At 40.8% G+C, this 13,557-nt stretch overlaps 1 protein-coding gene across 1 annotated transcript; it reads left to right on the forward strand.

Moving 5' to 3' along the window:
• Positions 1–695: 695 nt before the first annotated feature.
• LOC147664069 (uncharacterized) lies at positions 696–13,336 on the forward strand (the record flags this gene model as incomplete). The annotated part of the gene is made up of 8 exons (XM_086950004.1): positions 696–808; positions 2,258–2,375; positions 3,824–3,942; positions 6,955–7,072; positions 8,521–8,639; positions 10,087–10,204; positions 11,653–11,771; positions 13,219–13,336. Coding segments are annotated over exons 1-8 (850 nt in total), but the record flags the coding sequence as incomplete, so codon positions are not given.
• Between the last annotated feature and the right edge of the window lie 221 nt (positions 13,337–13,557).

A 13,557-nucleotide genomic window follows, 5' to 3' on the forward strand; every position in this document is an offset into this window, starting at 1 on the left:
TCACCCAGGGCGATTGGTCAAGTGGTGCCATTACATCACAAAGCTACAGCAGGGTGTCATCTGACATGAGGGCCAATCAGTTGCCTAGTACGCAATAGGATACTTATATCAAGGTATAGAAAATGGAGCAATGTGGACAGAATGCCCAGCTGAAGACTAAGGTGGTGAGATGAAAGGACCTAGGACAATATTTGAGACTTATACATTTGTTTGAAGGAGTGGTTGATCTTACCATTCTGGAGTTCTCTATAGGTTAAGTGATAGGGATGCGCTAAAATGAAGATGTTAGAATCTGTTGTTTTTATTATTCCCACGAACCGTAGCATAAACCTTCCTCCCTTAACGTATCAGATCACTGAATTGCTATGGTGTACCATAACCTGAAATAATTCCTGTGAGAAGGGTACTCTATCTCTTGGCTGCCAAAGAGAGCTTTCTATCTAAGTCCTCATATAGGTGATAGGGTTGTGTAGAGAGTACCAGCAAATGAGGCAGAGGATTGAAAGAAGTCTGCTAGGTTGAAATCTAAATTAAGATTATAATTTTTAGTGAGTTTTGGATTTTCACAATATGAGACATGCCATAGTGCTAATTGACCCTTTATAAAAATCATGTTTTGGTAGTGTTGCATTTGGTTTTGAAATATTCAAGTTCTAAAAAAAGACTAACAGTGGACTTTTCCATCTGCAGATTATACTGAATGGCCAGCAGAGGCAGTGTTGCAGAGGAATATTTCTCTGCTTGCTGAGACGGAAAAAAAAAGAAAGCTCATTCCTCAGCCTTCTCCATGCCTCGATCAATATATATGGTAAGTCAAAATCTCAATTAATCATTTTGCCATTAATAAAAAGTTCATAGCATCTGATAGCTCTCTGTGCCTTTTAGTGGGGTCTTCCGCATAAATATAATCTTCCAAGACGGTAGCAATATGGATGATGCAATGGCCATCATGATAGTTTATCAAAGACTTTGTCTACCTAAGTGTCTGAGAAAATCTTCTTTAGATACTTGTGCAGGCAATATGTCCTGTGAGTTAATTACCATCCTTCAGGCTGGAATGAGCTGTCTTAAGTTAGAGCAAATGACTTACATTCAGATGGAGGGAAGCTATTTAACCTGTTTCCCTGCTCTCTGTGAGTGGGACTCTGATACTCCAGATGGACTGCTATTTAGAAACTGTGTTCTTCTAACTCTAGTCCTCTTTGAATAGGAGCCCACTACTTTCAATGGCGCACTGTACTTCCCCCAATCAACTCCTACTTGCTGTGCAGTCATATTCCCAGATAATTACCTGGTGTGTAATTGGTGACGTCTGGTCCTCCAGTGTAATCGTCACCCAGGGCGATTGGTCAAGTGGTGCCATTACATCACAAAGCTACAGCAGAATGTCATCTGACATGAGGGCTAATCGGTTGCTTCTTCTAACTCTAGCCCTCTTTAAATAGGAGCCCAATACTTTCAATGGCGCACTGTACTTCCCCCTTACACCTCCTACTTGCTGTGCAGTCATATTCACAGATAGTTACCTAGTTTGTAATTGCTGATGTCTGGTCCTTCGGTGTAATCGTCACCCAGGGCGATTGGTCAAGTGGTGCCATTACATCACAAAGCTACAGCAGGGTGTCATCTGACATGAGGGCCAATCAGTTGCCTAGTAGGCAATAGGATACTTATATCAAGGTATAGAAAATGGAGCAATGTGGACAGAATGCCCAGCTGAAGACTAAGGTGGTGAGATGAAAGGACCTAGGACAATATTTGAGACTTATACATTTGTTTGAAGGAGTGGTTGATCTTACCATTCTGGAGTTCTCTATAGGTTAAGTGATAGGGATGCGCTAAAATGAAGATGTTAGAATCTGTTGTTTTTATTATTCCCACGAACCGTAGCATAAACCTTCCTCCCTTAACGTATCAGATCACTGAATTGCTATGGTGTACCATAACCTGAAATAATTCCTGTGAGAAGGGTACTCTATCTCTTGGCTGCCAAAGAGAGCTTTCTATCTAAGTCCTCATATAGGTGATAGGGTTGTGTAGAGAGTACCAGCAAATGAGGCAGAGGATTGAAAGAAGTCTGCTAGGTTGAAATCTAAATTAAGATTATAATTTTTAGTGAGTTTTGGATTTTCACAATATGAGACATGCCATAGTGCTAATTGACCCTTTATAAAAATCATGTTTTGGTAGTGTTGCATTTGGTTTTGAAATATTCAAGTTCTAAAAAAAGACTAACAGTGGACTTTTCCATCTGCAGATTATACTGAATGGCCAGCAGAGGCAGTGTTGCAGAGGAATATTTCCCTGCTTGCTGAGACGGAAAAAAAAAGAAAGCTCATTCCTCAGCCTTCTCCATGCCTCGATCAATATATATGGTAAGTCAAAATCTCAATTAATCATTTTGCCATTAATAAAAAGTTCATAGCATCTGATAGCTCTCAGTGCCTTTTAGTGGGGTCTTCCGCATAAATATAATATTCTAAGACGGTAGCAATATGGATGACGCAATGGCCACCATGATAGTTTATCAAAGACTTTGTCTGCCTAAGTGTCTGAGAAAATCTTCTTTAGATACTTGTGCAGGCAATATGTCCTGTGAGTTAATTACCATCCTTCAGGCTGGAATGAGCTGTCTTAAGTTAGAGCAAATGACTTACATTCAGATGGAGGGAAGCTATTTAACCTGTTTCCCTGCTCTCTGTGAGTGGGACTCTGATACTCCAGATGGACTGCTATTTAGAAACTGTGTTCTTCTAACTCTAGTCCTCTTTGAATAGGAGCCCACTACTTTCAATGGCGCACTGTACTTCCCCCTACAACTTCTACTTGCTGTGCAGTCATATTCCCAGATAATTACCTGGTGTGTAATTGGTGACGTCTGGTCCTCCGGTGTAATCGTCACCCAAGGCGATTGGTCAAGTGGTGCCATTACATCACAAAGCTACAGCAGAATGTCATCTGACATGAGGGCCAATCAGTTGCTTCTTCTAACTCTAGCCCTCTTTAAATAGGAGCCCAATACTTTCAATGGCGCACTGTACTTCCCCCTTACACCTCCTACTTGCTGTGCAGTCATATTCACAGATAGTTACCTAGTTTGTAATTGCTGATGTCTGGTCCTCCGGTGTAATCGTCACCCAGGGCGATTGGTCAAGTGGTGCCATTACATCACAAAGCTACAGCAGGGTGTCATCTGACATGAGGGCCAATCAGTTGCCTAGTAGGCAATAGGATACTTATATCAAGGTATAGAAAATGGAGCAATGTGGACAGAATGCCCAGCTGAAGACTAAGGTGGTGAGATGAAAGGACCTAGGACAATATTTGAGACTTATACATTTGTTTGAAGGAGTGGTTGATCTTACCATTCTGGAGTTCTCTATAGGTTAAGTGATAGGGATGCGCTAAAATGAAGATGTTAGAATCTGTTGTTTTTATTATTCCCACGAACCGTAGCATAAACCTTCCTCCCTTAACGTATCAGATCACTGAATTGCTATGGTGTACCATAACCTGAAATATTTCCTGTGAGAAGGGTACTCTATCTCTTGGCTGCCAAAGAGAGCTTTCTATCTAAGTCCTCATATAGGTGATAGGGTTGTGTAGAGAGTACCAGCAAATGAGGCAGAGGATTGAAAGAAGTCTGCTAGGTTGAAATCTAAATTAAGATTATAATTTTTAGTGAGTTTTGGATTTTCACAATATGAGACATGCCATAATGCTAATTGACCCTTTATAAAAATCATGTTTTGGTAGTGTTGCATTTGGTTTTGAAATATTCAAGTTCTAAAAAAAGACTAACAGTGGACTTTTCCATCTGCAGATTATACTGAATGGCCAGCAGAGGCAGTGTTGCAGAGGAATATTTCCCTGCTTGCTAAGACGGAAAAAAAAAAGAAAGCTCATTCCTCAGCCTTCTCCATGCCTCGATCAATATATATGGTAAGTCAAAATCTCAATTAATCATTTTGCCATTAATAAAAAGTTCATAGCATCTGATAGCTCTCAGTGCCTTTTAGTGGGGTCTTCCGCATAAATATAATATTCTAAGACGGTAGCAATATGGATGACGCAATGGCCACCATGATAGTTTATCAAAGACTTTGTCTGCCTAAGTGTCTGAGAAAATCTTCTTTAGATACTTGTGCAGGCAATATGTCCTGTGAGTTAATTACCATCCTTCAGGCTGGAATGAGCTGTCTTAAGTTAGAGCAAATGACTTACATTCAGATGGAGGGAAGCTATTTAACCTGTTTCCCTGCTCTCTGTGAGTGGGACTCTGATACTCCAGATGGACTGCTATTTAGAACAGTGTTCTTCTAACTCTAGTCCTCTTTGAATAGGAGCCCACTACTTTCAATGGCACACTGTACTTCCCCCTACAACTCCTACTTGCTGTGCAGTCATATTCCCAGATAATTACCTGGTGTGTAATTGGTGACGTCTGGTCCTCCGGTGTAATCGTCACCCAAGGCGATTGGTCAAGTGGTACCATTACATCACAAAGCTACAGCAGAATGTCATCTGACATGAGGGCCAATCAGTTGCTTCTTCTAACTCTAGCCCTCTTTAAATAGGAGCCCAATACTTTCAATGGCGCACTGTACTTCCCCCTTACACCTCCTACTTGCTGTGCAGTCATATTCACAGATAGTTACCTAGTTTGTAATTGCTGATGTCTGGTCCTCCGGTGTAATCGTCACCCAGGGCGATTGGTCAAGTGGTGCCATTACATCACAAAGCTACAGCAGGGTGTCATCTGACATGAGGGCCAATCAGTTGCCTAGTAGGCAATAGGATACTTATATCAAGGTATAGAAAATGGAGCAATGTGGACAGAATGCCCAGCTGAAGACTAAGGTGGTGAGATGAAAGGACCTAGGACAATATTTGAGACTTATACATTTGTTTGAAGGAGTGGTTGATCTTACCATTCTGGAGTTCTCTATAGGTTAAGTGATAGGGATGCGCTAAAATGAAGATGTTAGAATCTGTTGTTTTTATTATTCCCACGAACCGTAGCATAAACCTTCCTCCCTTAACGTATCAGATCACTGAATTGCTATGGTGTACCATAACCTGCAATAATTCCTGTGAGAAGGGTACTCTATCTCTTGGCTGCCAAAGAGAGCTTTCTATCTAAGTCCTCATATAGGTGATAGGGTTGTGTAGAGAGTACCAGCAAATGAGGCAGAGGATTGAAAGAAGTCTGCTAGGTTGAAATCTAAATTAAGATTATAATTTTTAGTGAGTTTTGGATTTTCACAATATGAGACATGCCATAGTGCTAATTGACCCTTTATAAAAATCATGTTTTGGTAGTGTTGCATTTGGTTTTGAAATATTCAAGTTCTAAAAAAAGACTAACAGTGGACTTTTCCATCTGCAGATTATACTGAATGGCCAGCAGAGGCAGTGTTGCAGAGGAATATTTCCCTGCTTGCTGAGACGGAAAAAAAAAGAAAGCTCATTCCTCAGCCTTCTCCATGCCTCGATCAATATATATGGTAAGTCAAAATCTCAATTAATCATTTTGCCATTAATAAAAAGTTCATAGCATCTGATAGCTCTCAGTGCCTTTTAGTGGGGTCTTCCGCATAAATATAATATTCTAAGACGGTAGCAATATGGATGACGCAATGGCCACCATGATAGTTTATCAAAGACTTTGTCTGCCTAAGTGTCTGAGAAAATCTTCTTTAGATACTTGTGCAGGCAATATGTCCTGTGAGTTAATTACCATCCTTCAGGCTGGAATGAGCTGTCTTAAGTTAGAGCAAATGACTTACATTCAGATGGAGGGAAGCTATTTAACCTGTTTCCCTGCTCTCTGTGAGTGGGACTCTGATACTCCAGATGGACTGCTATTTAGAACAGTGTTCTTCTAACTCTAGTCCTCTTTGAATAGGAGCCCACTACTTTCAATGGCGCACTGTACTTCCCCCTACAACTCCTACTTGCTGTGCAGTCATATTCCCAGATAATTACCTGGTGTGTAATTGGTGACGTCTGGTCCTCCGGTGTAATCGTCACCCAAGGCGATTGGTCAAGTGGTGCCATTACATCACAAAGCTACAGCAGAATGTCATCTGACATGAGGGCCAATCAGTTGCTTCTTCTAACTCTAGCCCTCTTTAAATAGGAGCCCAATACTTTCAATGGCGCACTGTACTTCCCCCTTACACCTCCTACTTGCTGTGCAGTCATATTCACAGATAGTTACCTAGTTTGTAATTGCTGATGTCTGGTCCTTCGGTGTAATCGTCACCCAGGGCGATTGGTCAAGTGGTGCCATTACATCACAAAGCTACAGCAGGGTGTCATCTGACATGAGGGCCAATCAGTTGCCTAGTAGGCAATAGGATACTTATATCAAGGTATAGAAAATGGAGCAATGTGGACAGAATGCCCAGCTGAAGACTAAGGTGGTGAGATGAAAGGACCTAGGACAATATTTGAGACTTATACATTTGTTTGAAGGAGTGGTTGATCTTACCATTCTGGAGTTCTCTATAGGTTAAGTGATAGGGATGCGCTAAAATGAAGATGTTAGAATCTGTTGTTTTTATTATTCCCACGAACCGTAGCATAAACCTTCCTCCCTTAACGTATCAGATCACTGAATTGCTATGGTGTACCATAACCTGAAATAATTCCTGTGAGAAGGGTACTCTATCTCTTGGCTGCCAAAGAGAGCTTTCTATCTAAGTCCTCATATAGGTGATAGGGTTGTGTAGAGAGTACCAGCAAATGAGGCAGAGGATTGAAAGAAGTCTGCTAGGTTGAAATCTAAATTAAGATTATAATTTTTAGTGAGTTTTGGATTTTCACAATATGAGACATGCCATAGTGCTAATTGACCCTTTATAAAAATCATGTTTTGGTAGTGTTGCATTTGGTTTTGAAATATTCAAGTTCTAAAAAAAGACTAACAGTGGACTTTTCCATCTGCAGATTATACTGAATGGCCAGCAGAGGCAGTGTTGCAGAGGAATATTTCCCTGCTTGCTGAGACGGAAAAAAAAAGAAAGCTCATTCCTCAGCCTTCTCCATGCCTCGATCAATATATATGGTAAGTCAAAATCTCAATTAATCATTTTGCCATTAATAAAAAGTTCATAGCATCTGATAGCTCTCAGTGCCTTTTAGTGGGGTCTTCCGCATAAATATAATATTCTAAGACGGTAGCAATATGGATGACGCAATGGCCACCATGATAGTTTATCAAAGACTTTGTCTGCCTAAGTGTCTGAGAAAATCTTCTTTAGATACTTGTGCAGGCAATATGTCCTGTGAGTTAATTACCATCCTTCAGGCTGGAATGAGCTGTCTTAAGTTAGAGCAAATGACTTACATTCAGATGGAGGGAAGCTATTTAACCTGTTTCCCTGCTCTCTGTGAGTGGGACTCTGATACTCCAGATGGACTGCTATTTAGAAACTGTGTTCTTCTAACTCTAGTCCTCTTTGAATAGGAGCCCACTACTTTCAATGGCGCACTGTACTTCCCCCTACAACTTCTACTTGCTGTGCAGTCATATTCCCAGATAATTACCTGGTGTGTAATTGGTGACGTCTGGTCCTCCGGTGTAATCGTCACCCAAGGCGATTGGTCAAGTGGTGCCATTACATCACAAAGCTACAGCAGAATGTCATCTGACATGAGGGCCAATCAGTTGCTTCTTCTAACTCTAGCCCTCTTTAAATAGGAGCCCAATACTTTCAATGGCGCACTGTACTTCCCCCTTACACCTCCTACTTGCTGTGCAGTCATATTCACAGATAGTTACCTAGTTTGTAATTGCTGATGTCTGGTCCTCCGGTGTAATCGTCACCCAGGGCGATTGGTCAAGTGGTGCCATTACATCACAAAGCTACAGCAGGGTGTCATCTGACATGAGGGCCAATCAGTTGCCTAGTAGGCAATAGGATACTTATATCAAGGTATAGAAAATGGAGCAATGTGGACAGAATGCCCAGCTGAAGACTAAGGTGGTGAGATGAAAGGACCTAGGACAATATTTGAGACTTATACATTTGTTTGAAGGAGTGGTTGATCTTACCATTCTGGAGTTCTCTATAGGTTAAGTGATAGGGATGCGCTAAAATGAAGATGTTAGAATCTGTTGTTTTTATTATTCCCACGAACCGTAGCATAAACCTTCCTCCCTTAACGTATCAGATCACTGAATTGCTATGGTGTACCATAACCTGAAATATTTCCTGTGAGAAGGGTACTCTATCTCTTGGCTGCCAAAGAGAGCTTTCTATCTAAGTCCTCATATAGGTGATAGGGTTGTGTAGAGAGTACCAGCAAATGAGGCAGAGGATTGAAAGAAGTCTGCTAGGTTGAAATCTAAATTAAGATTATAATTTTTAGTGAGTTTTGGATTTTCACAATATGAGACATGCCATAATGCTAATTGACCCTTTATAAAAATCATGTTTTGGTAGTGTTGCATTTGGTTTTGAAATATTCAAGTTCTAAAAAAAGACTAACAGTGGACTTTTCCATCTGCAGATTATACTGAATGGCCAGCAGAGGCAGTGTTGCAGAGGAATATTTCCCTGCTTGCTAAGACGGAAAAAAAAAAGAAAGCTCATTCCTCAGCCTTCTCCATGCCTCGATCAATATATATGGTAAGTCAAAATCTCAATTAATCATTTTGCCATTAATAAAAAGTTCATAGCATCTGATAGCTCTCAGTGCCTTTTAGTGGGGTCTTCCGCATAAATATAATATTCTAAGACGGTAGCAATATGGATGACGCAATGGCCACCATGATAGTTTATCAAAGACTTTGTCTGCCTAAGTGTCTGAGAAAATCTTCTTTAGATACTTGTGCAGGCAATATGTCCTGTGAGTTAATTACCATCCTTCAGGCTGGAATGAGCTGTCTTAAGTTAGAGCAAATGACTTACATTCAGATGGAGGGAAGCTATTTAACCTGTTTCCCTGCTCTCTGTGAGTGGGACTCTGATACTCCAGATGGACTGCTATTTAGAACAGTGTTCTTCTAACTCTAGTCCTCTTTGAATAGGAGCCCACTACTTTCAATGGCACACTGTACTTCCCCCTACAACTCCTACTTGCTGTGCAGTCATATTCCCAGATAATTACCTGGTGTGTAATTGGTGACGTCTGGTCCTCCGGTGTAATCGTCACCCAAGGCGATTGGTCAAGTGGTACCATTACATCACAAAGCTACAGCAGAATGTCATCTGACATGAGGGCCAATCAGTTGCTTCTTCTAACTCTAGCCCTCTTTAAATAGGAGCCCAATACTTTCAATGGCGCACTGTACTTCCCCCTTACACCTCCTACTTGCTGTGCAGTCATATTCACAGATAGTTACCTAGTTTGTAATTGCTGATGTCTGGTCCTCCGGTGTAATCGTCACCCAGGGCGATTGGTCAAGTGGTGCCATTACATCACAAAGCTACAGCAGGGTGTCATCTGACATGAGGGCCAATCAGTTGCCTAGTAGGCAATAGGATACTTATATCAAGGTATAGAAAATGGAGCAATGTGGACAGAATGCCCAGCTGAAGACTAAGGTGGTGAGATGAAAGGACCTAGGACAATATTTGAGACTTATACATTTGTTTGAAGGAGTGGTTGATCTTACCATTCTGGAGTTCTCTATAGGTTAAGTGATAGGGATGCGCTAAAATGAAGATGTTAGAATCTGTTGTTTTTATTATTCCCACGAACCGTAGCATAAACCTTCCTCCCTTAACGTATCAGATCACTGAATTGCTATGGTGTACCATAACCTGCAATAATTCCTGTGAGAAGGGTACTCTATCTCTTGGCTGCCAAAGAGAGCTTTCTATCTAAGTCCTCATATAGGTGATAGGGTTGTGTAGAGAGTACCAGCAAATGAGGCAGAGGATTGAAAGAAGTCTGCTAGGTTGAAATCTAAATTAAGATTATAATTTTTAGTGAGTTTTGGATTTTCACAATATGAGACATGCCATAGTGCTAATTGACCCTTTATAAAAATCATGTTTTGGTAGTGTTGCATTTGGTTTTGAAATATTCAAGTTCTAAAAAAAGACTAACAGTGGACTTTTCCATCTGCAGATTATACTGAATGGCCAGCAGAGGCAGTGTTGCAGAGGAATATTTCCCTGCTTGCTGAGACGGAAAAAAAAAGAAAGCTCATTCCTCAGCCTTCTCCATGCCTCGATCAATATATATGGTAAGTCAAAATCTCAATTAATCATTTTGCCATTAATAAAAAGTTCATAGCATCTGATAGCTCTCAGTGCCTTTTAGTGGGGTCTTCCGCATAAATATAATATTCTAAGACGGTAGCAATATGGATGACGCAATGGCCACCATGATAGTTTATCAAAGACTTTGTCTGCCTAAGTGTCTGAGAAAATCTTCTTTAGATACTTGTGCAGGCAATATGTCCTGTGAGTTAATTACCATCCTTCAGGCTGGAATGAGCTGTCTTAAGTTAGAGCAAATGACTTACATTCAGATGGAGGGAAGCTATTTAACCTGTTTCCCTGCTCTCTGTGAGTGGGACTCTGATACTCCAGATGGACTGCTATTTAGAAACTGTGTTCTTCTAACTCTAGTCCTCTTTGAATAGGAGCCCACTACTTTCAATGGCGCACTGTACTTCCCCCTACAACTTCTACTTGCTGTGCAGTCATATTCCCAGATAATTACCTGGTGTGTAATTGGTGACGTCTGGTCCTCCGGTGTAATCGTCACCCAAGGCGATTGGTCAAGTGGTGCCATTACATCACAAAGCTACAGCAGAATGTCATCTGACATGAGGGCCAATCAGTTGCTTCTTCTAACTCTAGCCCTCTTTAAATAGGAGCCCAATACTTTCAATGGCGCACTGTACTTCCCCCTTACACCTCCTACTTGCTGTGCAGTCATATTCACAGATAGTTACCTAGTTTGTAATTGCTGATGTCTGGTCCTCCGGTGTAATCGTCACCCAGGGCGATTGGTCAAGTGGTGCCATTACATCACAAAGCTACAGCAGGGTGTCATCTGACATGAGGGCCAATCAGTTGCCTAGTAGGCAATAGGATACTTATATCAAGGTATAGAAAATGGAGCAATGTGGACAGAATGCCCAGCTGAAGACTAAGGTGGTGAGATGAAAGGACCTAGGACAATATTTGAGACTTATACATTTGTTTGAAGGAGTGGTTGATCTTACCATTCTGGAGTTCTCTATAGGTTAAGTGATAGGGATGCGCTAAAATGAAGATGTTAGAATCTGTTGTTTTTATTATTCCCACGAACCGTAGCATAAACCTTCCTCCCTTAACGTATCAGATCACTGAATTGCTATGGTGTACCATAACCTGAAATATTTCCTGTGAGAAGGGTACTCTATCTCTTGGCTGCCAAAGAGAGCTTTCTATCTAAGTCCTCATATAGGTGATAGGGTTGTGTAGAGAGTACCAGCAAATGAGGCAGAGGATTGAAAGAAGTCTGCTAGGTTGAAATCTAAATTAAGATTATAATTTTTAGTGAGTTTTGGATTTTCACAATATGAGACATGCCATAATGCTAATTGACCCTTTATAAAAATCATGTTTTGGTAGTGTTGCATTTGGTTTTGAAATATTCAAGTTCTAAAAAAAGACTAACAGTGGACTTTTCCATCTGCAGATTATACTGAATGGCCAGCAGAGGCAGTGTTGCAGAGGAATATTTCCCTGCTTGCTAAGACGGAAAAAAAAAAGAAAGCTCATTCCTCAGCCTTCTCCATGCCTCGATCAATATATATGGTAAGTCAAAATCTCAATTAATCATTTTGCCATTAATAAAAAGTTCATAGCATCTGATAGCTCTCAGTGCCTTTTAGTGGGGTCTTCCGCATAAATATAATATTCTAAGACGGTAGCAATATGGATGACGCAATGGCCACCATGATAGTTTATCAAAGACTTTGTCTGCCTAAGTGTCTGAGAAAATCTTCTTTAGATACTTGTGCAGGCAATATGTCCTGTGAGTTAATTACCATCCTTCAGGCTGGAATGAGCTGTCTTAAGTTAGAGCAAATGACTTACATTCAGATGGAGGGAAGCTATTTAACCTGTTTCCCTGCTCTCTGTGAGTGGGACTCTGATACTCCAGATGGACTGCTATTTAGAACAGTGTTCTTCTAACTCTAGTCCTCTTTGAATAGGAGCCCACTACTTTCAATGGCACACTGTACTTCCCCCTACAACTCCTACTTGCTGTGCAGTCATATTCCCAGATAATTACCTGGTGTGTAATTGGTGACGTCTGGTCCTCCGGTGTAATCGTCACCCAAGGCGATTGGTCAAGTGGTACCATTACATCACAAAGCTACAGCAGAATGTCATCTGACATGAGGGCCAATCAGTTGCTTCTTCTAACTCTAGCCCTCTTTAAATAGGAGCCCAATACTTTCAATGGCGCACTGTACTTCCCCCTTACACCTCCTACTTGCTGTGCAGTCATATTCACAGATAGTTACCTAGTTTGTAATTGCTGATGTCTGGTCCTCCGGTGTAATCGTCACCCAGGGCGATTGGTCAAGTGGTGCCATTACATCACAAAGCTACAGCAGGGTGTCATCTGACATGAGGGCCAATCAGTTGCCTAGTAGGCAATAGGATACTTATATCAAGGTATAGAAAATGGAGCAATGTGGACAGAATGCCCAGCTGAAGACTAAGGTGGTGAGATGAAAGGACCTAGGACAATATTTGAGACTTATACATTTGTTTGAAGGAGTGGTTGATCTTACCATTCTGGAGTTCTCTATAGGTTAAGTGATAGGGATGCGCTAAAATGAAGATGTTAGAATCTGTTGTTTTTATTATTCCCACGAACCGTAGCATAAACCTTCCTCCCTTAACGTATCAGATCACTGAATTGCTATGGTGTACCATAACCTGCAATAATTCCTGTGAGAAGGGTACTCTATCTCTTGGCTGCCAAAGAGAGCTTTCTATCTAAGTCCTCATATAGGTGATAGGGTTGTGTAGAGAGTACCAGCAAATGAGGCAGAGGATTGAAAGAAGTCTGCTAGGTTGAAATCTAAATTAAGATTATAATTTTTAGTGAGTTTTGGATTTTCACAATATGAGACATGCCATAGTGCTAATTGACCCTTTATAAAAATCATGTTTTGGTAGTGTTGCATTTGGTTTTGAAATATTCAAGTTCTAAAAAAAGACTAACAGTGGACTTTTCCATCTGCAGATTATACTGAATGGCCAGCAGAGGCAGTGTTGCAGAGGAATATTTCCCTGCTTGCTGAGACGGAAAAAAAAAGAAAGCTCATTCCTCAGCCTTCTCCATGCCTCGATCAATATATATGGTAAGTCAAAATCTCAATTAATCATTTTGCCATTAATAAAAAGTTCATAGCATCTGATAGCTCTCAGTGCCTTTTAGTGGGGTCTTCCGCATAAATATAATATTCTAAGACGGTAGCAATATGGATGACGCAATGGCCACCATGATAGTTTATCAAAGACTTTGTCTGCCTAAGTGTCTGAGAAAATCTTCTTTAGATACTTGTGCAGGCAATATGTCCTG

Source organism: Lissotriton vulgaris, unplaced genomic scaffold (assembly GCF_964263255.1).
Source record: "Lissotriton vulgaris unplaced genomic scaffold, aLisVul1.2 SCAFFOLD_281, whole genome shotgun sequence".
Lineage (NCBI taxonomy): Eukaryota > Metazoa > Chordata > Amphibia > Caudata > Salamandridae > Lissotriton > Lissotriton vulgaris.